The sequence below is a fragment of the Girardinichthys multiradiatus genome, chromosome 18, assembly GCF_021462225.1.
Source record: "Girardinichthys multiradiatus isolate DD_20200921_A chromosome 18, DD_fGirMul_XY1, whole genome shotgun sequence".
Classification (NCBI taxonomy): domain Eukaryota; kingdom Metazoa; phylum Chordata; class Actinopteri; order Cyprinodontiformes; family Goodeidae; genus Girardinichthys; species Girardinichthys multiradiatus.
The window spans coordinates 51,569,467-51,595,244 of record NC_061810.1 but is presented as its reverse complement, the minus strand read 5'-3'; the positions used below and the strand labels follow the sequence as shown (position 1 = coordinate 51,595,244).

General features: G+C 41.9%; 1 protein-coding gene and 1 long non-coding RNA gene across 4 annotated transcripts; one reads left to right on the top strand and one right to left on the bottom strand.

The window, feature by feature from the left end:
- The first annotated feature begins 148 nt into the window (after positions 1–148).
- Positions 149–3,527, top strand: LOC124883466. Its single transcript, XR_007042213.1, has 2 exons — positions 149–1,713; positions 1,798–3,527. It is a non-coding gene; the product is annotated as an uncharacterized LOC124883466 (long non-coding RNA).
- On the bottom strand, positions 2,753–24,245 carry LOC124883465 (P2Y purinoceptor 14-like). 3 transcript variants are annotated; one of them, XM_047390563.1, is made up of 5 exons: positions 24,005–24,245; positions 23,538–23,631; positions 9,794–9,929; positions 7,562–7,821; positions 2,753–4,548 (listed from the first exon to the last, which is right to left on the bottom strand). In XM_047390563.1, the coding sequence occupies exons 3-5, from the start codon at positions 9,887–9,889 to the stop codon at positions 3,906–3,908; spliced, it is 999 nt and encodes a 332-aa protein (XP_047246519.1). In that variant the 5' UTR covers positions 9,890–9,929; positions 23,538–23,631; positions 24,005–24,245; the 3' UTR covers positions 2,753–3,905. The 3 variants fall into 3 exon arrangements, with proteins under 3 accessions (XP_047246519.1, XP_047246521.1, XP_047246520.1); XM_047390565.1 differs by having other exon boundaries at positions 24,014–24,245; XM_047390564.1 differs by lacking the exon at positions 24,005–24,245 and having other exon boundaries at positions 23,538–23,998.
- Between the last annotated feature and the right edge of the window lie 1,533 nt (positions 24,246–25,778).

Here is a 25,778-nt window from a genome sequence, read left to right as displayed (position 1 = left end):
CCCAATTCTCCAATTTTCCACACGTATAACCTGCGCACTTCAACCCCTACATGCACTTGTACAAAGTACACACTTCATAGAGGGGCGTAGGGTGTAGTGTGGGAATTGGGACAGGGCCATCAACAGCTGCAGCCCCACAGTACCGGGCTCTGCTTCTTCTTCTTTTCTTTTCCTCAATCATGGGCGGGCGCAGTGGACTATTCGGCCAATCATGGCCGTTGTTCTGAGGCCAGCGCAATACGTCACTCGCAGGTCACATTTAGAAAAGCACGATTGGCTGGAATTTCCAGCATTTGTTTCTGAATCCGGACACAGATGCCTTCAAGGTTCACAAAAAAACTCCCGACAGACTTTGGCGGTAGGCTGATGACAACTGATTACAACCACACATTCACGGAATGGTCAAATTATCGTACATTTGGCCTTTTTTAGGAATATTGATCGTACATCGTATAGAGAGCAAAAACTTAAACATTGGTTCCACCCTGAAGCATTCATGCAACCCTTAAATATGCATTTTACAACAATATTACACTCAGATATTAATAAACCTGAATCATTTTACTTTAACTTATTTATTTTAAAACTATGAAAAGGACCAAAATGCATAACTGCCATTCATGGCAGCCACACCCATTGTTTAAGGAACATACACACCTTTTATTTCACAAAGGTGCATTAAATTAGACATGTCACATGACGTACAATAAACCAATGGGAAAACAGAACAATAAATGAGAGCACTAAAATACAAAAACATTCATAATGTCAACACCCCCACTTGCTCACATTTGAGTGACTCCCTCAGACTCTTAATGTATCAACTACAAATACATTTTTGATACACCAAACATGAACATTTCATACTTCCTTAACTTAATCTGTGTTGCCGGCTTGCTTAGTACATCTGCAACCGTGTCATTAGTTGGACAGTACTCCTGAATAACTTTTCCATCATTTACAACTTGTTAGGTATTAATTAGTCAACTCAGAGACAAGAACGATAGAGTCATAGTTACTTGCAGCAAGGGTAGCTCACTTTGCAGTGCAGACTACAACGTTTTGACACCTTATCTCTTTATTTATATGCACAGTTCAACAGACAGTTCAGACAGGGTGTGTGTGTGTGTGTGTGTGTGTGTTTGTTTGGTGTACTTGTCTTCATAATCATTCAGTATTCCAGTTGGTGCTGGACTTCTCAGGTGCGCTGGATGACAGGTGTTTTCTATCTGCTGATTGCTTGGAGGAGTATTTAAGCAGAAAGCTGCCAGCACTTCGATGCCAGAGTGTTTGCCTTAGTGGTAACAAATCAGCCACTACTAATTTTTTGCTTCATTCTTGAACTAAAGTAACTTTGTATTTTGTTCCCATGCAGGTTTTTACCTGAGACTTTGTTTACCTTGCTGAGTTACGACTTCGTTCCAGAGTTTCTCTGAGCATCTGGATTTTCAACTACTAAGTTAAGGATCTACCTTCTTGTGGATTTCTCTCACTACCATCTGTATCTTTTGGACACGGACCAAGCTGGCGGCTTCCCGTTTCCAGGACTCAGGCATCAGCATACTCTGTTCCATCCTCCATCTTAAACATCGGCACCTAAGCTCCATTCGGCTGGCACCAAGATCTCAACTAAGAGGACAACTGAACGATCTTCCTTCGCAAGTTAAGACTCTGAATCTCTCTAGCCCTGGTGGTTCAAGCCACAACAATCTAGTAAGCCATTTCTCAGATCTAAGTGATCAGTTTCTTCATATCATTCGTTTGTTCACCAGTTCATTCTTCTTCCTTCCTGTACAGTTGGTGTTTCCAGCCCACATCCCAGATTACTTTGCTGACAATAAAATCCATAAAACTTTCTCTTCTGAGTGTTCTTTGTATGTGGGTCAGATCTATACAGAAAATGACACTTTCCCTCTTTGAAGATTACAGTTGCTTCGCTGGATGTGGCAGCATTCACTAAGATGTCGTGCAGATATGATGGGATGTACCTCAGCACCGTTTTAAGACGTTGACCTCTGCTTCCCCTCGTTGCTTAGCAACCCCAAGGCACCTTGTTCCATCCGCCAATCCCATGCAGTGTGTCTCGGCCTGGAAACTTTCATCAAACCTCCAGAACTTCCTGATGTCGGTGATAAAGCTGTGACGTTGCTCCGGCATCCACCATCAGACCTCTTTCTTGCCGGTACTCTCCTCTTTGGCTAATTTGCGTGCGTTGTCCCTCTGCAGGTTCTGTTGCTGTTATTTTTACAGTGACTGCAACAGTTTCTGATGGCAGATTCTGCTTGTGTGGCCTTTCATCCCAAACTTAAAGCACACGATTTCAGAACTTCAGACTCCAAGATCATTTGCAACTCTAGGTGCGCATTTTTTCCCTGAGTGTGCCTTAGCTTTCATCACATTGTCTTTAGATACACTGGCGCGCATATTTTCTATGTCTTCATAGCTTCTGAGTTTGGTCTTGAACTCTGCAAAAGTCAATTTATCTCCATCTTCGCTTTGAGTGATATAAATAGTAAATGGTTTAAATACCTCTGGAAGCCCCTCCAGAACCATAGCTATCAAAAGTCCATCACTCAAATCCTCACCTGCGCTTCTTAAAGCGGTGATTGCGGCCTCAGCTCTGTTGATGTACTCGGTTACCGACCCACTCGTGGATTTCTGCAGTGACGTCCGTTCAGTATACAGATTAATTACCGTGGACCCAGAGTCACTTTTTGACGCAACATTAAACACGACATGCATAATGCTCAACTCGGCTCCGTGGTATTTCTCCCATTGTTTAAGGAGCACACACACATTTATTTCACACAGGTGCATTCATTTAGACATGTCACGTGACGTACAATAAACCAATGGGAAAACAGAACCATAAATTACAAAAATATTCATGTCAACAATCCTGCTTTCATCAGTCCATGAAATGTTTTTCTGTTTGTCTTTATGCCAGTGAATGGAGAATGCAAAATTCATAGATAACTGTAGACCAGAGAGGCCCCAAACCTGGTCCTCAGGGACCACTTTCCTGCATGCTTTAAGTGTTTCTCTTTTGCAGCACACCTGACTTAAATGAATGGGTGATTAACATGCTTCTGTAGCACTTGATGGTATATGAGTAGTGGAAATAACCATAAGCTTATTTTGGGACAGCAAATTAGAAAGTGTTCCATTTTTGTTTGAAGTTTCTGAATGAGGTCGTTGACTTCCTGTTTTTGAGCTGCATGCTTTTATTTTGAACTTACTTCCTGTCTAACGCAGTTGTACAGAAGGTGGCATGTTTTCCACAAGTACGGCATAAGTTTCACACGGAGCCACGGTGAACATTATTTTATACTGGCAGCCCTCCGGAGAGGCCAAAGGTCCATTGATTTAAGCATTTAAAATTCAAGAGTATTTGTCTGTTGATATGTTTGCATAAACTGAAGACTGGAATGATGCAAACTTAGTTACATATATTTATATGTGTTGCAGCTCAGTGATTCACAGAATGGAACAAGATTTAAAAGGAATAAAATCTCATAAAACCATCAGTAAAGTCTCATCCTTGTTCGAGAGGGCGTTCTACAAGTATTTAATGCAGTCATTTGAATCAGTTGTCCTGGACCAGAGACACCTGGGCTCTGAGGACCAGGGCTGCAGACAATTGTTGTAGTCCTTCTCTGGTGACCCTGGAGCTGAATCTTTATATGTTTCTCCCTCTTCAGTCAGCTTTTAATGAAAGTTTGCTGTTTTCTAACCCCGTTCTGGAACGACCCATTTGGATTCTCAGTAAGGAAGCGCTACGACCTGCATGGACAACATTATCTGCTCTCAGCCTTAAATAAGCCGTCTGAACTCCACTGCTTTTTCTTTGAACACGGCCTTTTAATTAATGATGAAATTCAACAGAGCGAGCAGAAACCACGTCATCACTGCTGGGTCGGTTGGTTGTCTGATCTGTCCTCAGCCTCTGAGACTGAGAGACTTGAGTCTTTTGTAGTGGAGAACATCTGCTGCAGGTTCAGCTGAGCCCTGAAGTCCTTACAAAGAAAAACATAAATAAGAGGATCCAGACAGATATTGAAAACTGATATTAAGATGGTCACCTCCTTCAGGTAGTACAACACCACTGAACATTGTCCTCGAAGTATGACGTACAGAAGTCGAACCACGTGATAAGGAACGAAGCAAATGCAGAAGACACTGACCAACACCAACACATTCCTGCGAGACGTCACAAGCTTCTTGGAGTTGAAGGAGCCCAGACGCCTCTGCTGAATCTGCAACACCCTGCGGGATATGCTGTAGTAGAAGAAGACCAGCGAGAAGAGCACTGACAGGAAGACGACGAAAGCAGCAGCATGAATAAATATGTAGAGCTGTTGGGCTGGTTCACTGAGGAGAACATCACATGTTCTGGCAGGAGGAGAAGTTCTTTTGGTGCCCAGCATCAAGATGATGTATACAGGTAGTGGAACCAGGAAGAAAACCCACGTGGTCACTGAGATGCTGCGTGCAGCTCGTGCAGTCATCAAGAAGGAAGTCCTCAAAGGATGAAAGATCTTCATGTACCTGAAGAATGTGAAAATACTCAGAGATATTTAGTACAAATTATTGTAACCATTTATAGAAGTAAACCTGGTCTTATTCTAGTGAAGGTCACACTGGACCATTAACGCACAGCAGCTGTTGTATCTTATCCCAAAGCAAAAGTATTAAGCTCCTCAATGATTCCTTTAAGCACTGGGAGTGTAAGAACATTTGTTTGACCACTTGGGGGCGCTCATTGACTGTGTAGCTTGTAATCCCAGCTGGTCACTTGGTAAACTGCATAAAGAAGAGTTGAGCTGTTGCTGCTGATGATCCACTTTACCTGTAAGATGTCATGCACCTGTTCATGTCAAATGTTCAGAATGAAGACAGTCATTCTGAACATCTACGGATTCTCTGTTATTAAAGGAAGGGATTATTGGAGGGGTCAGAGGAGGTCTGAAGGCAAATTGAAAAATGGGTTTTAACTTAAACCAGCCAAAGAGACTGTTTTCTTTTTTATCCTTCTCACCTGCACAGGTAGCGAACAGACCCTGCACACACCAGAGTCCAAAAAAAACCCTCCATGACAAAAAGGTCAGCAGGTTTCTTCTCCAGAGGTTCTTGACTAGCTGGTAAGAAGAACCAAAACTGAGGCTGATGGTTTCTTCTGTCAGGTGGTACATTTTTCCCACCAGATTGTCAGCATCAGTAGGGAACCACTAAACCTCAGGTGTCTGGCAGGAAATTTTCCTTTTTTCCATTCTCTGGTCAAAGGTAAAGCCTAAAGACAATTTAGCATTTAAACTAACCCTCATAGAGACCAATGTACCTAACACGCCTGTATTTAGGCTGTGGGAGGAAGTTAGAGTACCTAGAACGAATTTAGATCTGCACAGAGAAAACATGTAAACTCTATGCAGTAAGGACCCTAGCTGGGATTGTTTTAGCAAAGTAAAGAGTTTGTTGATTGAAATATGTTTGACTTTGAGTGGACTTATTTTTGTTCATAAATTCTTGTATTTTAAGAAATTGTGTGAATTCATTCCATATATGTGCAGAGTTTATGCTGTTCAATAATGTCAGAGCTCGACTCACACCTTTCTATTTTGTTCTAATACCATCGCCTTACTGGGCTGGTATTCACAGGACAACCCTTAACAGACCCAAATATTATTTGATAAAATATTAAATTATTAATATTAAATATTAAATAATATTCTCAGATTCATAATCCCAACACTCCTCAGGGAAAACTGAAGTCTGTTGCTCAGATCTCTGAGCCAATTAACTTCACCGAAACATGACAACCAATGGAGGGCTGAAAAACTGGACTTTTCTATCTCAACGTTAGGAAGGGAGAGTTTATGCTCTTCAATAATGTCATGTGGAAGCATAAAGCTTTGTGTGATTAGATTAAAAAGTGTTATTATTGTTTTTACCATCTCTCTCTTTCCTCCTATTTCTCCTTCCCCTCTCGTTCCTCGCTCTCACCCCCAAACCCTCCCTCTCTCTCTTTTCCCATGAACACAGCCCCAAGAGGTACCTTCAATGCCATAATGGTTAGACTCTGCAAATTAAAAGAAGAAATGGAGAATGCGGGCAGGGACAGCTGGTCGTGGAAGAGTCTGGAGGAAATATTTGGTGACTGGGGAGCCTTAGCAGTGAAGACAGGATTAACCTTGCTAACTGTATATGTGCTTGGGAACTTGGAGCCATGATGGCCGGAAATTCAGTGGAACTGCCTGTGTCCAACGAGACTCTGATAAGATGGACATTGAGGTGATGTCATTTATCCATAACAAAGTCATATAAGCAATTTCTGTTAAAAAGCATATTCTTTCTGAAGGTCAATATTATGTGTTTTCATGTTTAAGTAAGGGTTTAACAATTTTCACCTGGTTATGTTAGGTAGGTAAGCATTTTATATTTCTTTTTGAGGTTCCTTTGGTAAGGTAAGGTGTATTCATGAAGAATAGGCCTTGGTTTGTTATTTTGTCCTGAGTTCACCCTGAAGCTATGTTAATCATTTTAACCTTATGAAAACATGTTATAACTGTTTGAGAAGAGTCATTAGTATGTGAAGGGATCTACAGGGGTTGGACAATGAAACTGAAACACCTGTCATTTTAGTGTGGGAGGTTTCATGTCTAAATTGGACCAGCCTGGTATCCAGTCTTCATTGATTGTACATTGCACCAGTAAGAGCAGAGTGTGAAGGTTCAATTAGCAGGGTAAGAGCACAGTTTTGTTCAAAATATTGAAATGCACACAACATTATGGGTGACATACCAGAGTTCAAAAGAGGACAAATTGTTGATGCACGTCTTGCTGGCGCATCTGTGACCAAGACAGCAAGTCTTTGTGATGTGATGACTGAAGGGAGGGAGACTTCTGGAATTTTGATGAAGATGTTTTTGTGCGCTGTGAGAAATAAAAGTTCCCTCCCGTGAAGGCTGGGGAGAGAGATATATCTGAGTTCTGTGTTAATTGTTTTAGCTCAGTGATAAGACTGCACTCTCCAACAGTCAGAGCTCGTCTCACACCTTTCTATTTAGTCCTAAAACCATCGCCTTACTGGGCTGGTATTCACAGGACAACCCTTAACAGACCCAAATATTATTTGATAAAATATTAATATTAAATAATATATTCAGATTCATAGTCACAACAGTCATCTCATACATTCAGTCATTACCCACAATTACCATCTGCACCCTTCATCTGACCTTCACAGCAGCAGGAACAACATCACTGCATATGCTGCTCAAATCTGCCTCCATCTCATCCAACCTCCACTCATGAATACAAGTTTGAACTACTTTCACTCCTCCAGTTGAGGAAGCAGCATCTGGAGCTTGAAATCCAGCACCTTGGTTGAAGTCAACATTCCAGTCCAGGAGACTGAAGTAAAAACCTGGTTTGTAACTGAACTGTGGTTCCCACATCTTGAACTGCACCAACTGTATCTGATATTCTTTAATTGTAGTTTAAACCTCGTCTGATACAGATCTCTACTGGTTGGGTCTTAAAATTGTCATGAAAGTTGTTTTACCTGCTGGCGGCGATGTAGCCCATAAGGAGGATACTGGTGTACATGTTGAGATAGAAGATGGGGGCTCCAAAGGTGCAGTAGAACAGGTGAACAGTGACAGACTTGTCTGCGTAGTCAGCGATGCGGAGGGGCAGTGTGAGGCAGAGCAGGAAGTCAGTCGCTATCAGGTTTTTCAGGTAGATCATCCAGCTCTTAGAGATGTTTTTTTGAGCTCTGCAGAACTGGAACCACAAGGTGAAGCTGTTGAGGATCGAACCCACCTGCAGAGGAAACATCAGGAGATGAGACTCTGTGTTCCCTGTCAGACTGATGGACCTGCCTCAGGAACTAATAGCCACTGGACTCGTCCATCAGCAGTGTGTCCTCCACTCTGACCGAACCTGGATCAAACCCATATGGACGACAGTTCACTGGTCTCAAGCAAAGTCCTTTCAAAGGTCCTCCCATTAAGACATTTTATTCTTCATTATTTAAGTTTCTGTCAAACTATTGTTAAAAGAAATCACTACCATATATCAGAAGATTTATTTTTATGCTGATGGGCCTGTTTTGCTGCAACTTAATGTTCTCTAAACGTCATCTTGAATCCAGCAGTAAAAGATGCATAGTAGATGCATCATGGTCGACTTTGAAGGCAGATGCCTTTACTGAGATGAATATCTGTATTTCTCTCAACCAACAGAGCGTCTTCAGCTATGGTCCGTTCTTCATGTTCTTCACTACTGATTGTTCTGCTGCTGTTTCCCCCTGAAACCTGCAGACATAACCGCAGTGACTGATCCCTGATGGTCAGAACATCCAGAAATGGGAGATATGGTGTGAAAACAAACCACTTTCTCAATGTGGACAAGACCAAGGAGATGATTTTGAGCCAATGTAGCAACTTAACCACCAGAGGACCAGGAACTGTTTAAAGTGTCTTTCTGTTCATGTAAGACTCTCACCTCGTAACTCAACATCACCCAGCTGGTCCAGAAAAGCTCAACAGCATCTCATTATTCTACAGAGACTGGGGTTTTTAGACAATCATGGAAATTTCTACAGCAACATCATCTGCAGCACCTTCAGCAACCTCATCACTGTTTAGTTCAGATGCAGCATCACCAAAGACCACAGCTTCTGTAAAGACTGGTCTGGACTGAGGAGCAGCTTATCACTGCAGAACATCAATGCATGGAGAATACAGTGTAGAAACAGCCTCATCACCTGTAATCATACTGGAGTCTTTTCACACCCATGTCTGAAGTTTAAAACATCAACACTGAGGAACAGCTTCTACCCTGAAGAAATCAGGAGGTCTACCATCAGTTTCAGCCTTGCTGTGGAGGACGAAACATCATCAGCATAGTTGAGGAAGAACTTGAAGAAGTTTTGTATTCCCACTGATCTTGAAGCCTCAGGTTAGGAATGAAGCACTTTTCTAAACCAAAGCCAAATGCTGAAAGTTACCAAAAACATATAAATGCCTCACTGTGCTTATAGTTGCAGCTGTATGCTCAGAGGTAACTAAACCTAACATCAGAAATGGTGTGTGTGCAGGATTGGTGCACAGATATGTCATTTTTCACATGGGCCTGGTTGAAATAAAATCCCCCTTAGTTTAACTAAGTGCATGTCAACAGAGTTTTCCTGGAGCAAGCTCACATCAGCAGGTTCAAGGTGACCAAAACCCACAACATGCACTATTAATGATATAGAACTCTACACAGCACCTTGGGCCCTTTCCTGCAAGGATTTCAACTTGTGCAGATGAACCATTAACTCAAAATGCTAAATCTGTGTAGATCAGCTGGATATAGTTTTTTTTTTTTATGAAAAATGCTATTATAACCCCCATGAACCACTGCTCAGGGTTTTTCTCTGTCTCTTCTTCCCCTCGTTGCTCAATGACAAGACTTCCTGACAGCCAGGGCAATACATTATGCTTTTGCCAATGCTGCTGCAGGATGCACCCAGGACACAGCACCATGGTGTATTTAGTGCATGTTCATCTCTCACCCGCCAACAGATAAAACCATCCCATTAGTATGAAGAACTGTCCATCAGAAGAGAGTGTCACAAATGTCTGATTGTGGCTACAATGACCAATAGGACAGTTCTGTGGAAAATGATGTTCCTGTCTGGTGCAAAAGATTTTCTTGATTGGAGTGAAATTTGTCAAGATAGAGTGAAAGAGTGAGACTCAGGCAAAATGCTCGAGAATCGGCAACCCTGTAGAAGTGAGAGACTCACCAGAAACACCAGACTGTAGAGGAATATAAAGGCGGGGAGAGATGATGTGCTGACAGGATCACAGAGCGTCTGGTTGGTGGACTTGTTGGAGGTCATCACTGATTCCTCTGGGTCAGCCACGTTTTATCCAACAGAGCTGAACAGAAACAAAAGATCATCAGGTCCTTTCACTGCTCCAAACTTAAAGTGAAGCTCAGATGTGAGCATGAACAACAACTCTGCTGCAGGTCAGGTTCTAACAGCTGCTCCATTCTGCAGAAGCTGATTTGAAGCTAAGCTGCAGGAACACCCGGCAGCATTTGTGGTTTTTATCACTTTTTTTAAGATAACTTCCACATCAGCTGTCTTTTAATCAGTTAGAAACCACAGAGGAAGCTGCTACCCAGAGCAGGAAGCCAAACATGACAACTCACACACTAAATGCTGAATGGATATGTTTAGCTGTCCAGCAGAGTTACACTGATGGTTTCATTTCATTTACACGTCACAGTTTCCATCCTCAGAACAAGCATCTGCAGGTAGACCCTGAGAAGCTTCAACAGGAGCTGAAGCACTCCTGATTATGTCTAAATACAACAGAAATGGAACAACTGAGTCCAACACCCTCAGCTGACCATGAAGGGAAACCTACCTGCAGCACTCACCTGCCTGGCAGCCTCAAGCCTTCTCCAACTGTCCTTCAGGCTCTGGCTTCATGGAGCAGATGCTCTCAGCAGCATTTGCAAGTCAAACACAAAACCACCAGTAATAGAACCATATCCAGAAACCTTCCTTTAATACAAACTCTGAATTTGAATCTAAAATGAACAAAACATTTGTCAGTCATTCTGGTGCTGGGATGTTTAAGTGTCCCTGAAACCATCCCTGGGAACCAGATGCTGCCAAATATCTCTTCAGTAGATTGTTTCAGTTTTTCTTCAACATCAGTCTGGATTTAGTTCTGCTTCAAAAACTCCTTTTATGCAGTGATGGGAAAAAGTTTTTTCCATTTGCAGATTTCTTCTGTTTTTCCTTTTATGTAACACTTAAATGTTTTCACTCATAAAGCAATTTTTAATATCAGCCATGGTTTAGCAGAGTAGATACAAAAAACAGTTTTCAAGTGATGAATTCATTTATGAAGGAGAAAAAATTAAACCAAACCAACCTGGCCCTTCAAGAAAAGTATTTGCCCCCCTTTTTTAGATCATTACAGTGATTGAGCATAAATGCCAAATGGGTGGTCAGTCACCCCCGTTTAAATGTTGTCAGACACAGAGAGGAAGCTGGATCATTCATCATACTTGCATATTTTATACGTGTTAGGGTTAATTAATGATTATATATGTTTTAACTTTAATAGAAGTGAAGCTTGCTGTTCAGAGTGATTATATCTTATATGTACAAGAGCTGCAAGATAGAGACAGGATGTTCTAGAACATTCTGTCGGTGCAGCTGTATCCAATCTTATGAGTGTGCATCCCTCCCTTTAGTGGTTGGAGCATTTTGTAACCAGGGCGTTTTTTCTCTTATCTCTTATCAATAAAATGCAGAGGGAGCAGAGGCTGTCTTCAGAGTGTGGTGTGGAGGCTTGTAACTGAGCAGCCTCTGAGACACTCTCACCTGCAGGTTAAAATGAACTAACTTCTCTGTGTCTTTCTTTGTGCAGAATTGTGAAAGTGTTTGGTGTTTAAACCTAACATAAATGGTCCTTCGAGCCGGATGCCAAGATGCTTGATGATCCCAGTGGGTGAGTGAGATTCCAGACAAATCTGTGGCCACAGTACTAATACCCTTTCCGGGACTGGTCCCTCCCTGACAGGCTGGGGTCTGACGGCTGACGGTACTCCCGAGGACACAGAGAACCAGTGAGTAGGTCTTTCATTTAAAAGGAATGAGTGATGAAATGCAAATGACCTAAAATAGTACAGTATAGAGAAACCCTGACAATTCTAGACACTATCAGGTGAACTAAAATAGACAGTTAAATTCCGCAGGAGGGTAGACTCCCTTAGTTGAAATAGACTAATTAAACTCTACACAGGACGGCGGAGTCCTCTGTTATGTTTTTGTGAAAGTAATTACAGTAAGAGTAAAACGCGTAAAAAAGTGTGACTGAAAAACGTAAGAGTGAATGGAATCGTAATGACCATTAGGTCCTTACTTTTCATATAAACTGAAAACAGATAGTAAATGGTGAGCCTTTGTGGATGCTTGTAGGCAAGAAAATCCCACCTGAACAGGGTTGAAGTGGATTTTACCACAACTGACTTCTTGATCACCATCCTGTTTTCAAATACATAAATCCAGTATTTAGAATACACCAGGTATTAAAAAACATACTGGATCTAAATTTAGTTCAAAATGGGAAAGGGGCAAAGTAAAGAGAAACAAAAGTTACTTGATAACCTTACATGCAAAGATTGGAAAGCGGTAGAAAAAGAAAATCAAGATGCAGTAGAACCCCTATGTTATTGGATAAAAACCTATAATTATAATGGAAAGCTGTCTACAAGTGCCCTAACAGAATTACAGAATAAAATAAAAATTAAATGCAAAAATAATGAAAAACAAATGAGAAAGGAAGGTTATGCACAGACTCAAGTCTGGGTTAAAATAGCAAAACAACGTGAGGAAGGAGAAAGACTGGCAAAACAGGAAAGAGAGGAAAGGAAGCGACAAAATAAAGAGAAAAAAAAAGCAAGTGAAGAAGAGCAAAAGAGAGAAAAAGAGGAAGCAAAATGGAAAGAAGCAGGACATGAGAACATAATGTTTCACAGAAGGGAAGATAATGAATATTCTGGTCCCTACTTAGCGTTGCAACAGCAGTTACTGCAGCAACAGGGAGGGGCAGTGGGGAGAAATGATATAGATGCACCCACTGCTCCACCACCACCATCACCACCTGGATATACACCACGAACACCAATTGCTACTCGAAGCACTGGTGCAGTGGGTAAATGGTCTGCAACATTGGGACATTTATTATCTCCATTACCTAGGGTTAGTCCCATGACCCTAGATGAAGGAGGGGATGTGCAAACTTTTCCCCTCATTGAACTCCCTAACCCACGAGCAGGCGCAGAAGGCCAATCAGACATAATTAGAGTTTATCGAACTTGGACCCAAGATGATGTTAAAAAGGCTGTAGAAGGAATCCCACACCCTAGAGAGGATGTGGATGAGAGTGTGAGGCAGATGGAGGATCTTAGGAAAGCCTACCATCTGAATGGAATGGAAGTCCAACAAGCATGGATGTGCAAACTAGGCCCTGACTGGTATCACGTGAAGGGAGGTTATAATCCATCAACTGCATTAGGAGCACCTCTTGCAGCTGGTAGCGGAGAGTTAACAACCCAGTTAGATCCTCTCCTGGATAGAGTAAAAGGAAAATATAAAAAGAGAGCAAATTACACTGAAATAGGAAGATGTAAACAAAAACCAGATGAACCTTTTGATGAATATAGAGTAAGAATGGCGAAAAGTTTTTAAAGTTCACAGTGGACTGGAACCAAGCGAGGATGAAAATGGTGCTTATCAGCAGCAACTAAAAAATGCACTCCACTCAGGCTCAACACCCGACATACATGGCTGGGTGAACCGGCACTACATAGGAATGAGTGGGGGCTCGCTTGCAGACTACATAAATCATGCGCTGCATGCTGAAAAAGTTATAAAAAGTAAAAAGGGTAAAAAGGACACAGTCAGAGACGCAGTGTTTTACCAAGAGGAGGACAACACTGTGTACTATCAACAGTCACAGGGCAGGGGAAGAGGCAGAGGCCGAGGTAGAGGAAGAGGTAGAGGACACTTTGGAGCACAAAATCTTAGAGCATGTTGGTCCTGCGGTAAAGAAGGACATCTAGCCAGGGATTGTAGGGGAGGTCCTCCCCCACAAACTAAAAATGCATGACTAGATCGTGAGACAAACGGGACAGAATTGGATCAAAATTTAATACAAGAGAAAACCACCTCAGAAGATGAGGAAATACTAAATTTAGATGACCTATTCTATGTTGAAAAAATAAGACCTGAAATAACCCTGCTGGTACAAGGCACACCTATCACGTTTCTTTGTGATAGTGGAGCTTGCAGGACAACAATTAGAGAACAATTACCATATGTGAGACCCAGTGGGAAATGTACCACAGTTCAGGCCGCACAAGGTAAAATCGAACAAGTAAATGAAACAGAACCCTTATGGATCAGAGATCCAGAAGGAAAAACATGTCAGTTATCAGTTTTGATGTTACCAGAATGTCCAGTGAACCTATTAGGAAGAGATGGCTTAATAGCCCTCTGCCTAAGCCTAACACCAACCCCAGAGGGTTTGAGAGTGGTCAGAGGCAAACCTGAGGAAGTCTATGTAGTACAAGGGACGGGAACACCAAATTATTACTACACTTTAGACATCCCTAACAAACCGCCAACTGCAACAGGGGCATCGTTAGTGGATGAAGGCAAACAATCAATGCGGAGCCCACAAGATGTTATGTCACCAGATGAATTACATGTGACAATGTGGTATACTGCAAAGCCAGACACCAAGTACATGAGTGAACTGAACAGGATGACCCCAACAAAGATAACAGTCTCATATGTGTACTCAGATGTAGAAGCAAATGCAGCAGCTGCAGTAATATTGCCAGAAACTGTCAAACCACTGTTCAGACAACTTTCTGGGCCACACATATCCTTATGCAAAGACAAAAAGGAAGAATGGAAAAACTTAGCAAAACTAGTGGACAGAGGTGAAAGAGCAAGGGATTGGGTGGTAACCGGCATGAACACATGGTATAGCCAGTCCACTGAAATGACCAAAAAGGCATTGTTCTGGACAGTAACTGTCCAGGCTGGAGTGCACCTAGACCCAAAACAAAAATGACACATCTTTTTCACAAAAGAAGAAGAGGAACTACTTAAACAAGTTCCTGAGAGACTATGGTCACAAGGACCTACTGATGTTGGCCTGGTAAAAGGAGCACTTCCTGTTGTGATAAGACCAAAAACAGAGTACAGACCCAGAGTTAAACAATATCCTCTAAAACCAGATGCAATGGTGGGAATAGAACCTGTTATTGAAGATTTAAAGAAGGCTGGAGTATTAATTGAGTGTGCTGAATCACCCTGTAACACACCAATATTCCCTGTAAAAAAGGCACCCCCATCTGTGGGATGGAGGATGGTTCAAGATTTACAAGCGGTAAATAATGCAGTAATACAAAGATCTCCGTGTGTAGCAGATCCACACACGTTATTAAACTCTTTGAACCCAAAAGCAAAATACTTCACTGTGGTGGACATAAGCAATGCATTCTTTTCTGTACCACTACACAAAGACAGTCAATACTGGTTTGCTTTCACCTTTAAAGGGAAAAGATACACTTATACCAGATTACCACAAGGATATTGTGAAAGCCCCACCATCTACTCCCAAGTTCTTACATCCAGCTTGGCCACTTTTGACCCACCACAACAGAGCCAATTGCTCACGTATGTGGATGACATACTAGTTGCATCTGAAACCGAAGAAAAATGCAAAAAAGACTCCATAGCACTCCTGAAACATTTGGCTAAAGAAGGCCACAAAGTCAGCAAAAACAAATTACAGTTTTGTAAGGAAAGTGTGAAATATCTGGGCCATCAGCTCAGTTCAGGGGGAAAAACAATAATGGAAGAAAGGAAAACTGCAATTCTGCAAGCACCAAAACCATTGACAAAGAAACAAATGATGTCTTTTTTAGGACTCACTAATTACTGTAGAAGTTGGGTGCCAAATTATGCAGAGCTAACAGCACCCTTGCAAAGCCTGATGTACAAAGAGGAACTTAAAATGTCTGACTACCTAAAATGGAGTTCTGAAGCAGAAGATGCACTCTGTAAATTGAAACAAACTATGGTGGGAAGTTGTGTGTTAGCATTACCAGATTACAACAAAGACTTTGTACAAATGGTAGACTGCAAAGGAAATTTCATGACCTCCGTGTTGACACAGCTACATGGAAGTAAATATAAACCAGTAGCCTACTATTCAACCAAAATGGATGCAGTGGCGTGTGCCCTTCCACATTGCGTTAGAGCAGTGGTGGCTGCTTCCCTAGCAGTCACGTCTAGCGCAGATGTTGTACTATTCCATCCACTCACTTTGAAAGTACCTCATGCAGTTTCAGCACTGCTTTTGCAAACTAAAATGAGTTTTCTGTCACCTGCAAGACATCTTTCCTGTATGTCTATCCTGCTGTCACAACCACATCTCAAAATAGAACGGTGTACAGCACTAAACCCAGCAACATTAATCCCCACAGAGGAGGATGGAGAAACTCATGATTGTGAAACATTATCTGAGGAAATAGCAAAAAGCAGAAAAGACTTAAAAGATACTCCTTTGACAGAAGGAGAAATATTATTTGTAGACGGGTCTTCCAAAAAGGATGAGAAAGGTAAAACAAAAACCGGATATGCTGTAGTGACTCTTAATAAAGTACTAAAAGCAGAAGCACTCCCTTCACACTACTCAGCGCAAGCTGCTGAGTTAGTAGCCTTAACTGAAGCATGCAAATTAATGACAGGAAAAAGTGCAACAATATACACTGATAGCCAGTATGCATATGCAACAACGCATACTTTTGCACAACATTGGAAAAATAGGGGTATGATTACCTCCACTGGAAAACCTGTAACACATGCAGCACTATTAACAGAGCTATTGCAAGCAGTCCAACTGCCAAAAAAGCTTGCAATATGCAAATGTGCAGCACACACCACAGGAACAGACACTGTGACTAAAGGCAACGCCTTTGCTGATAAAACTGCTAAAGCAGCTGCAGAACAACAACCAAGTAGTCTTCTCCTAGTAACAATGGAACTAAAAGATGAAACGTTACTGGAAATGCAACAACAATCACCCCAAAATGAAATACAAAAATGGCTAAAAAAGGGAGCTCAACTTAAAGAAGGGATATACACCTGACCAGAAAATAAACCTATCCTACCAAAAAACCTATACAAATGGGCAGCAATATCGAGTCATGGAGTTTCTCATGTCTCGAGAGGAGGAATGGTAGGATTAGTGAACAAAATATACACAACATATGGATTTAACTCTTATTCAAAAAATTTTTGTAGAACATGTTTGATCTGTGCTAAACACAATGCACAAGGGAACTTCAGACCAAAAAGGGGACTAAAATAAGTTTCTTAATAGCAGTGTTTATTCTAACCATCATAATTTGTGTTGTGGTCATAGCATTGTGGTATCTGTTGTAGCATTGTAGCTCTTCATCTGACCTTCAGAGAAAGTCCGGCTACAAAGGGAGCTGCAATCATAGTTTGCAGCTGTCTCAAACCGGTGAAGATTGTCCACAGCTCTGTTACAGGTTTTTAGGAAGGGCGCCAATCTACAGAAAGATGTTCACGCCAACACACAAAAAGATATTGATAATAGGGGGCGTCATCTCGATCATAATTGTAGGTGCCCTGCTAATATGGGAAAGAAATCATAGAACACTGCATAAAAGATCCCGGTCATCTGACCTTGACGAATCTGACGACAATAACAGGTGTGGAACAAAAAGAGCTTACCAATTCGGATTAATGGTGTGTGTGCAGTCAAACACCACCACGAATCTTGTCATTCCACTTACCAGTCTTAGCCGTAAAACAGAAAAAGGCCAAGATTATAAAAACTACAAATGGTACTTGACTAATGATCAAAAACAAACACAATGGGCCACAATAGTAGCTGATGCAAATAATGAATGGACCCCAACGTGGGGCACTACTGCATATGCAAAGCACCAGAAAAAACTATTCAAACTTAACGCAACAAGTACAGCTATATATCTAACTGTGAATCTTACAAAAACCTCCCTAAAACCCCCTGGGAGCAACTTACAGGGAGATTGTTGGCTTTTCCTACTAAGGGCCTATTCATCAGGGGCGGATCCCAGTTTCCTACTGTTTATTTGTGAACATAAGAATACAACGACTCTCTCTCAAAAAACAGTAGAGAAAGGAGTTAGAATTGATCCTGAGAACCTGACCACAGACGACTGGTTTAAAATAACTACAGGAATATCTAAAATAGATAACAACTGGCTCTTAATGGCAGAACAGGCTGCCCAGGCAGTAAAAACAGATTGTGTAGTATGTATGGGAGCCAGACCACTGTTACAGGTGGTCCCCTCAACGTTGACAGAAAAATGCTTAGTAGAAGTAATGAACAGCACAAGACTCTCAACAAACTGTACTATGTGGGATAAGATTTATCCTTTGACTACCGCCGAAAAACAAAAACCGATGTTTTCAAATAAGGTTGCTCCAGGAAATTTTTCCTGTATAAACCGAACAGGTGTGGGATCAAACATAAGCAGACTCAATAAAGATCAATGTACCTCCACCATAACAGTAGGTGTCAGCTTTAAACCTAAAGCACGCAGCGACATCTGGTGGTGGTGTGGAGACGATAAACTGTATGACAGGTTGCCATACAACACAACTGGATTGTGTGCATCAGTGTCATTAATATTTCCCGTGTCTGTTATTCCACTCTCAGTAGCAGAGTTGTTGGGTACAGTAGCCAGCATATTTCCACATACCTGGAAAAATAGAGAAAAAAGATCAGGATGGAGTAAAGACGACCCTACTTATATAGATAGCATAGGAATACCAAGAGGAGTTCCTGATGAATATAAGTTAGCAGATCAAGTAGCAGCAGGTTTTGAATCCACCATATGCTGGTGGTGCACAATAAATAAAAATGTTGACAGAATAAATTACATCCATTACAATGTGCAACGACTAGGAAATAAAACTGAAGAAGGATTCTCAGCCATCCATGAACAATTGTCAGCTACCTCTTTAATGGCTTTCCAAAATAGAATTGCTGTCGATATGCTCTTAGCTGAAAAAGGTGGAGTATGTTCAATATTTGGGCATCAATGTTGTACATTTATTCCAAATAACACCGCAGCTGATGGGAGCCTCACCAAGGCCCTGGAGGGCCTTAGGTCACTTAACAGCAAAATGAAAGATCATTCTGGAGTTGACACCACAATGTGGGATGGGTTTGGAGAAATGTTTGGTAAATATAAACAATTAGTGTTGTCTATCCTTATGTCAATAGCAGTCTTTGCAGCTATTCTCACATTGTGTGGATGTTGCTGTATTCCGTGTATAAGAGCTTTGTGCACTCGCATAATAACCTCTGCTATTCAGCCAGTCAAAACAGAAATGTCAGAGATGTATGCTCTCCTGAGACCTGAGGAGACAGAAGGAGCCAGTGATGATGATGATGATGACCAGGAAGAAGAAGAGACTTCTCTGCATTTCCCTGATCTGTATCCTGACCCTGACGACAATTAGTTGTATACAGTAAACTTAAAGACCTCCTGCTACTTTTTTAATGACATGTACAGATAAAACACACCATGATGTCTTAACTGAAAATCTGAGAAGAAAAGGTTAATGATTGATGTATCAAGTGTTTAAAACATTTATAAAGAGGAGGAAAATGTTAGGGTCAATTAATGATTATATATGTTTTAACTTTAATAGAAGTGAAGCTTGCTGTTCAGAGTGATTATATCTTATATGTACAAGAGCTGCAAGATAGAGACAGGATGTTCTAGAACATTCTGTCGGTGCAGCTGTATCCAATCTTATGAGTGTGCATCCCTCCCTTTAGTGGTTGGAGCATTTTGTAACCAGGGCGTTTTTTCTCTTATCTCTTATCAATAAAATGCAGAGGGAGCAGAGGCTGTCTTCAGAGTGTGGTGTGGAGGCTTGTAACTGAGCAGCCTCTGAGACACTCTCACCTGCAGGTTAAAATGAACTAACTTCTCTGTGTCTTTCTTTGTGCAGAATTGTGAAAGTGTTTGGTGTTTAAACCTAACAATACGTTTCTGAGCAGACAGTGTTCCTGTGAACTGCTGAGCTCACATGAAGTAAATTTCAACGTGCTATCACTTGATCTGCCTGCTTCTTCCATTGATGACTTTGTAAATAATTTTAGTTAAAATTTGATCACTTGCATTAATGACATTGGCCCGATAAAGACAGAGGTTTTCTCTGGAAAGAAAAAGTCACCTTGGAGAATTTAAAAAAGAGTCAAGCTGAATGCAGGTGGAGAAAAAACTGAACTCCAGATAAACTGTAACATTTAAAACGTCTGTTCACAGTTCTAATCCAGAGTTAAAAAGCAAGGCAGTTAGATTTCTCACCTGGTTCTTCACCTCTTCTACTTCAACTCTTATCCAACAACTCCTGCAAAGACTGCGCAGATTGTTTTTTAAAAATAAGATTCAGAGAACAAGAAGAGTCGTATTTGGCTCCATGGTAACTTGGTTATGTTTCCTGGAACATCTACATGATTCAATTAGTGTCTCTGTCCGATAGAATCGGTTCATTACCTGCAATCCACAACCTGATGTAAGGACCCACAGAGGTCCGGTTTTCTTTTTCTTTATTTATTATGTTCTAATAGGTGTTGCCATATACAGTTGTTAATTTTGCCATTAGGGTTTTGATGTATTAGTTTATTCCTCTGTGTTTAGTTTCTTAGTTTATTTTTGTGTTCTGTTCTTTGTACATGTGGATGTATTGCTCTGTTAGTCTTTTCCACTTGGTTGATTAGTTTCCTTGTGGCTTATGCCTGGTTCACACGCAGGATTTTTATGCCAGTCTTTGCCCCGATTATCGTGATGGTTCTTAAGGTAATCCAATGAGATATTCCTGCCGTGTGTGGTGCGTTAAGAGTGATCTAGTCTGCTCGGAAGGACGTCGGGACCGCTCCGACCTCATATCGGGAATTTTCGACATGTTGGATTGTCTGACTCCAATTTCCTACTGTCTGGGGTGTCCGAGGTCAAACCAGCATGCAGCCTGTTGAATGTGACGTAGAGCCAGTCAGAAACAAGCAGGGAAATCACTCTGAACTCACATTTGATCTCGAGAGGGTTTGGGAGATTTCCCGTCTGAAATCTGAATGTTTATGAGTGAAATCTGTTCAGGTGTGGCGTGTTGTACATGCCATGTGGCTGGACACCACACACTATAGGACTGAACCTGTTGTACCTACGATTTTTTTACTGTAACGTTTGGGGTCTCTCAGGTTTTAAAAATCAGCTGACAATTTGAAAATCCTGCTGTGTGAACCAGGCTTTAGTTCAACCCCATTAATGTTAATTAGTCTCCTTCCCTCAGTTTCATCCCCTGCTCCTGTCTGCGCCTTGGTCTAGCTACAAACCCACAAAACATCTTATCTGATCTGCTTACAAAATATACTGCTGCTCGCTGTCTTTGTTCTGAGGCTCAGCATGTTCTAGATGTTCCACCAGACTGAAGACCAAGGGGAACCCAGCCTTCCAGTCCACGGCACCAAGGCTGTGGAATAGTCTACCTCTACAGCTACATTTAGTTGATTCTGTGTCAACAGTAAACACAGGTGAAGCCATAATTACTTATTGCAGGTCCACATCTAACCTAACATTGTGGCAAAGATAACTGAAAAACTGAAAATCTGTGACTAGCACAGAAGTCCAATAACAAAAGAACACAGATCGAGAAGGCCATTCCTCCCAATCACGTCCCTACGGGTTTCACTGTTGTTTCCCACATGGGTGTTGAAGGCCCCCAGCAGAATGACAGAGTCCCCGAAGGGGGCACTGTCCAGAACCCCTGACAGGGATGCAAAAAAGTCCGGGTCCTCCGCACCACTGCTTGGAACAGGTCAGACAACAGTCAGAGACCTCTCCCCGACCCAAAGACGCAGGGATGCGACCCTCTCATCCGCCGGAGTAAACTCCAACAAGAAACGACTAAGCTAGAGGGCAACAAGCAAACACACCCCAGCCTGCCACCTCTCCCTGCGGGTCACTCTAGAGTACAAAAGAGTCCAACCTCTCTCAAGGAGCTGGGTTTCCTGAGCCCTCTGTGAGTGGAGGTGAGCCCGGATATTTCTAGCTGATATCTCTCATATCCAGAGATCGGGTTGTCGGGGTCTCCACCTTCGCCCGCCACTCAATCCTCTTAGCAACAGTCCCTTATGGTTCTCCCTGTAGGTGGTATGTCCGCTGGGGCCCCCTTGCTGTATTTATTATTTGTGAATGGTTCTGACCTGCAATTTCTTCCATGTTACTTCATGTTTTCTTCACCCATTTGTAGTGGTGGAGTACCTGATAAGGTATTATCACAACATAAAAAACTGAAAAGACATTTTCCCCAGACCCTTGTCATGATAAAATTAGATACATTTCCAAAATGTATAAGATTTATCATAAAATATTACATACATGCCAGGCAGTATATGTCTTTTAACTACAGTTTTCAAAAAAGTAAAAGCTAAAAGATGGTTCAGTCCATGGTGTTTAGAGTTCAAATCTAGGCATGTAAAACAAAGCAGTAGCCCAAAAAGCGAATGTTTTGGACCAACAGACTGACAGGTATGGAAAGCCAAAAGTAACACAATTCAAGAAATTAAAAAGTGCCAAAATTAATGTTTAATAAAATAAAGCTGGATATGGATGTCAGTCAGTCATTTTCTACCACTTATTCCATAGTAGGTCACGGGGGAGCTGGTGCCTATCTCCAGCAGTCTATGGGTGAGAGGCTGGGTTCACCCTGGACAGGTCACCAGTCCATCACAGGTCAACACACAAACAACCACACACACACTCATTCATACACATAAGGGTAATTTAAAGAGACCAATTAACCTAACAGGTATGTCTTTGGACTGTGGGAGGAAGCCAGAGTACCTGGTGAGAACCCACGCATGCACGGGGAGAACAAGCAAACTCCATGCAGAAAGACCCCCGGCTGGGAATTGAACCCATGACCTTCTTGCTGCAAGGCAACAGTGCTACCAACTGCACCACCGTGCAGTCCTGAGATGGATGTATCAAATAAATTATCTTTCTCTTAACCAATAAAGGTAGAATTGATTGTTTTTTGTAAATGTTTTACTTCATGGTCATGTGCTGCAGCACCTCATGAATTTATTTAATCTCTCTGACTTACAAATCAAACTAACTCAGCAGGGCTAACACTACTGTAGAAAAGGCGATTGGAGTTGCTGTGCAGGTTAACCAATCAGATCAGGGTCAGGGTTTATTTTGTGAGCCACAGCAGCAGTTTAGATGATTTTATGATGTACTGTAGTTTTGGAAACAAAGCGTAATTTATTAAGCTGTTTTTTAGTTTGTTAATATGGGCACCAGATTACCACCTTTAGAGGGGATAAGCTGTGGCAGAAAAAGCAGCAGAGATGCTTTCAGATTAATAGTTTTATTTACTTCACAAGGCACCAGAATATTCCTCTTATCTCACCTAGCGTCTGCATTCTGAACAAAATGTCGAGTTGACCTAAGGGCAGATATCTTCTATCTGGCGAACAACAATAAGCTCTCTATGCAGTATCTGACATACACGATACTAAGACCTGACATCAATACAGTGTATAAATATCTGTAATTCCTTGACTCTTTGATTTTGTCTGCCTTGCTGTTTGAAGAGTGTTTTGTGTTAAAAAGACATCCCAGAGGGTGGAAAAGTTATCATTCGTCAGTACGGTTGTTACACAGTTAGATTGATCCCATAAGCAAAAGCATTTAGATTCCCTGCAACAGACTGATGGACCAAAGCCTATCATCAGGTTTACTTTGACATGTGCAACACTGAATCTTAATTAGCAGAAGAGGATTTAGGTGAGACATTCACCACAAACAAGTCAGGAAGACATGATCTGTTGACTGACTGGATCACCTACCTTGGGAATTGAAGGTCGTTCTTGGTTCTTCTGGGTCAACTATGTTCCATCCAACAGAGCTGAACCTCAGAAAACGATAGTTGTTTCTGCTTCACTGAAATGCATCAAGTTCAAATGTGAACATACACAGGTTGGTCTCAAAATCTGCAGAATCTGATCTGAGGTTGAGCTGCACAGAAACAGCAGCATTTGTGGTGCTGCAATTAGTAAGACTTCCTTTACATCAGTTGCTTTTTTAATGCAGTAGAAACCACAAAAACTGCTGCTGACTACAGCGGGTCAGACTACAGTGCTGAATGTGGATGTGCTGAAGGTCTGCATGAAAACAGCATCCTAAATCATGATTCCGGTTCACACCACAGTGTGAAACTTTTCTGTTTGTGACAGAAAACAATCAACATGCTCTGTTGTCTCATTTATCTCAGTTTTTTGGGTGAGTCATTTTAAGGTGTCCGGGCAGTTCTTACCAGGTTTACCTGGTTAGGAGGAAGTTTGACCGCCTGGAGACACGACGAGCAGCCAAGTAGTTTAACGAGTTGTACAGGACTCGCTGGAACAGCGCCCCCTACTGCAGGACCAAGACAGACAACTAGGCTGAAGCTGTTCTGGTTCAGATGTTCAGAATGATGAGATGCCTGGAAGGTACGCTATGTAGCTAAATAAGGTTTTACAACCAATAAATGCTTGAATGAAGTATTCTGCATGATGTCCTCCGCTTGAGTGTGATGATTGTATATGGCCAGCAGAGGGCACTAGAGAGATTCATTCTGAGGGCGGAAACACGCAACCAAAAGGTTGATTAAAACAGTCAGCAATACAGGTCCTTCTCAAAATATTAGCATATTGTGATAAAGTTCATTATTTTCCATAATGTAATGATTAAAATTTAACATTCATATATTTTAGATTCATTGCACACTAACTGAAATATTTCAAGTCTTTTATTGTTTTAATACGGATGATTTTGGCATACAGCTCATGAAAACCCAAAATTCCTATCTCACAAAATTAGCATATCATTAAAAGGGTCTCTAAACGAGCTATGAACCTAATCATCTGAATCAACGAGTTAACTCTAAACACCTGCAAAAGATTCCTGAGGCCTTTAAAACTCCCAGCCTGGTTCATCACTCAAAACCCCAATCATGGGTAAGACTGCCGACCTGACTGCTGTCCAGAAGGCCACTATTGACACCCTCAAGCAAGAGGGTAAGACACAGAAAGACATTTCTGAACGAATAGGCTGTTCCCAGAGTGCTGTATCAAGGCACCTCAGTGGGAAGTCTGTGGGAAGGAAAAAGTGTGGCAGAAAACGCTGCACAACGAGAAGAGGTGACCGGACCCTGAGGAGGATTGTGGAGAAGGGCTGATTCCAGACCTTGGGGGACCTGCGGAAGCAGTGGACTGAGTCTGGAGTAGAAACATCCAGAGCCACCGTGCACAGGCGTGTGCAGGAAATGGGCTACAGGTGCCGCATTCCCCAGACCTGGGCTACAGAGAAGCAGCACTGGACTGTTGCTCAGTGGTCCAAAGTACTTTTTTCAGATAAAAGCAAATTCTGCATGTCATTCGGAAATCAAGGTGCCAGAGTCTGGATGAAGACTGGGGAGAAGGAAATGCCAAAATGCCAGAAGTCCAGTGTCAAGTACCCACAGTCAGTGATGGTCTGGGGTACCGTGTCAGCTGCTGGTGTTGGTCCACTGTGTTTTATCAAGGGCAGGGTCAATGCAGCTAGCTATCAGGAGATTTTGGAGCACTTCATGCTTCCATCTGCTGAAAAGCTTTATGGAGATGAAGATTTCATTTTTCAGCACGACCTGGCACCTGCTCACAGTGCCAAAACCACTGGTAAATGGTTTACTGACCATGGTATCACTGTGCTCAATTGGCCTGCCAACTCTCCTGACCTGAACCCCATAGAGAATCTGTGGGATATTGTGAAGAGAACGTTGAGAGACTCAAGACCCAACACTCTGGATGAGCTAAAGGCCGCTATCGAAGCATCCTGGGCCTCCATAAGACCTCAGCAGTGCCACAGGCTGATTGCCTCCATGCCACGCCGCATTGAAGCAGTCATTTCTGCAAAAGGATTCCCGACCAAGTATTGAGTGCATAACTGTACATGATTATTTGAAGGTTGACGTTTTTTGTATTAAAAACACTTTTCTTTTATTGGTCGGATGAAATATGCTAATTTTGTGAGATAGGAATTTTGGGTTTTCATGAACTGTATGCCAAAAT

What these genes read in the sequence shown, in the direction of transcription:
- LOC124883465 (XM_047390563.1), bottom strand. Translation starts at nt 9,889, where the DNA reads ATGACCTCCAACAAGTCCACCAACCAGACGCTCTGTGATCCTGTCAGC. An exon ending in TCTACAGTCTGGTGTTTCTG is followed by an intron (nt 7,822 to 9,793) that starts GTGAGTCTCTCA and finishes TTTCCTCTGCAG; the next exon opens with GTGGGTTCGATCCTCAACAG. An exon ending in GGCTACATCGCCGCCAGCAG is followed by an intron (nt 4,549 to 7,561) that starts GTAAAACAACTT and finishes CACATTCTTCAG; the next exon opens with GTACATGAAGATCTTTCATC.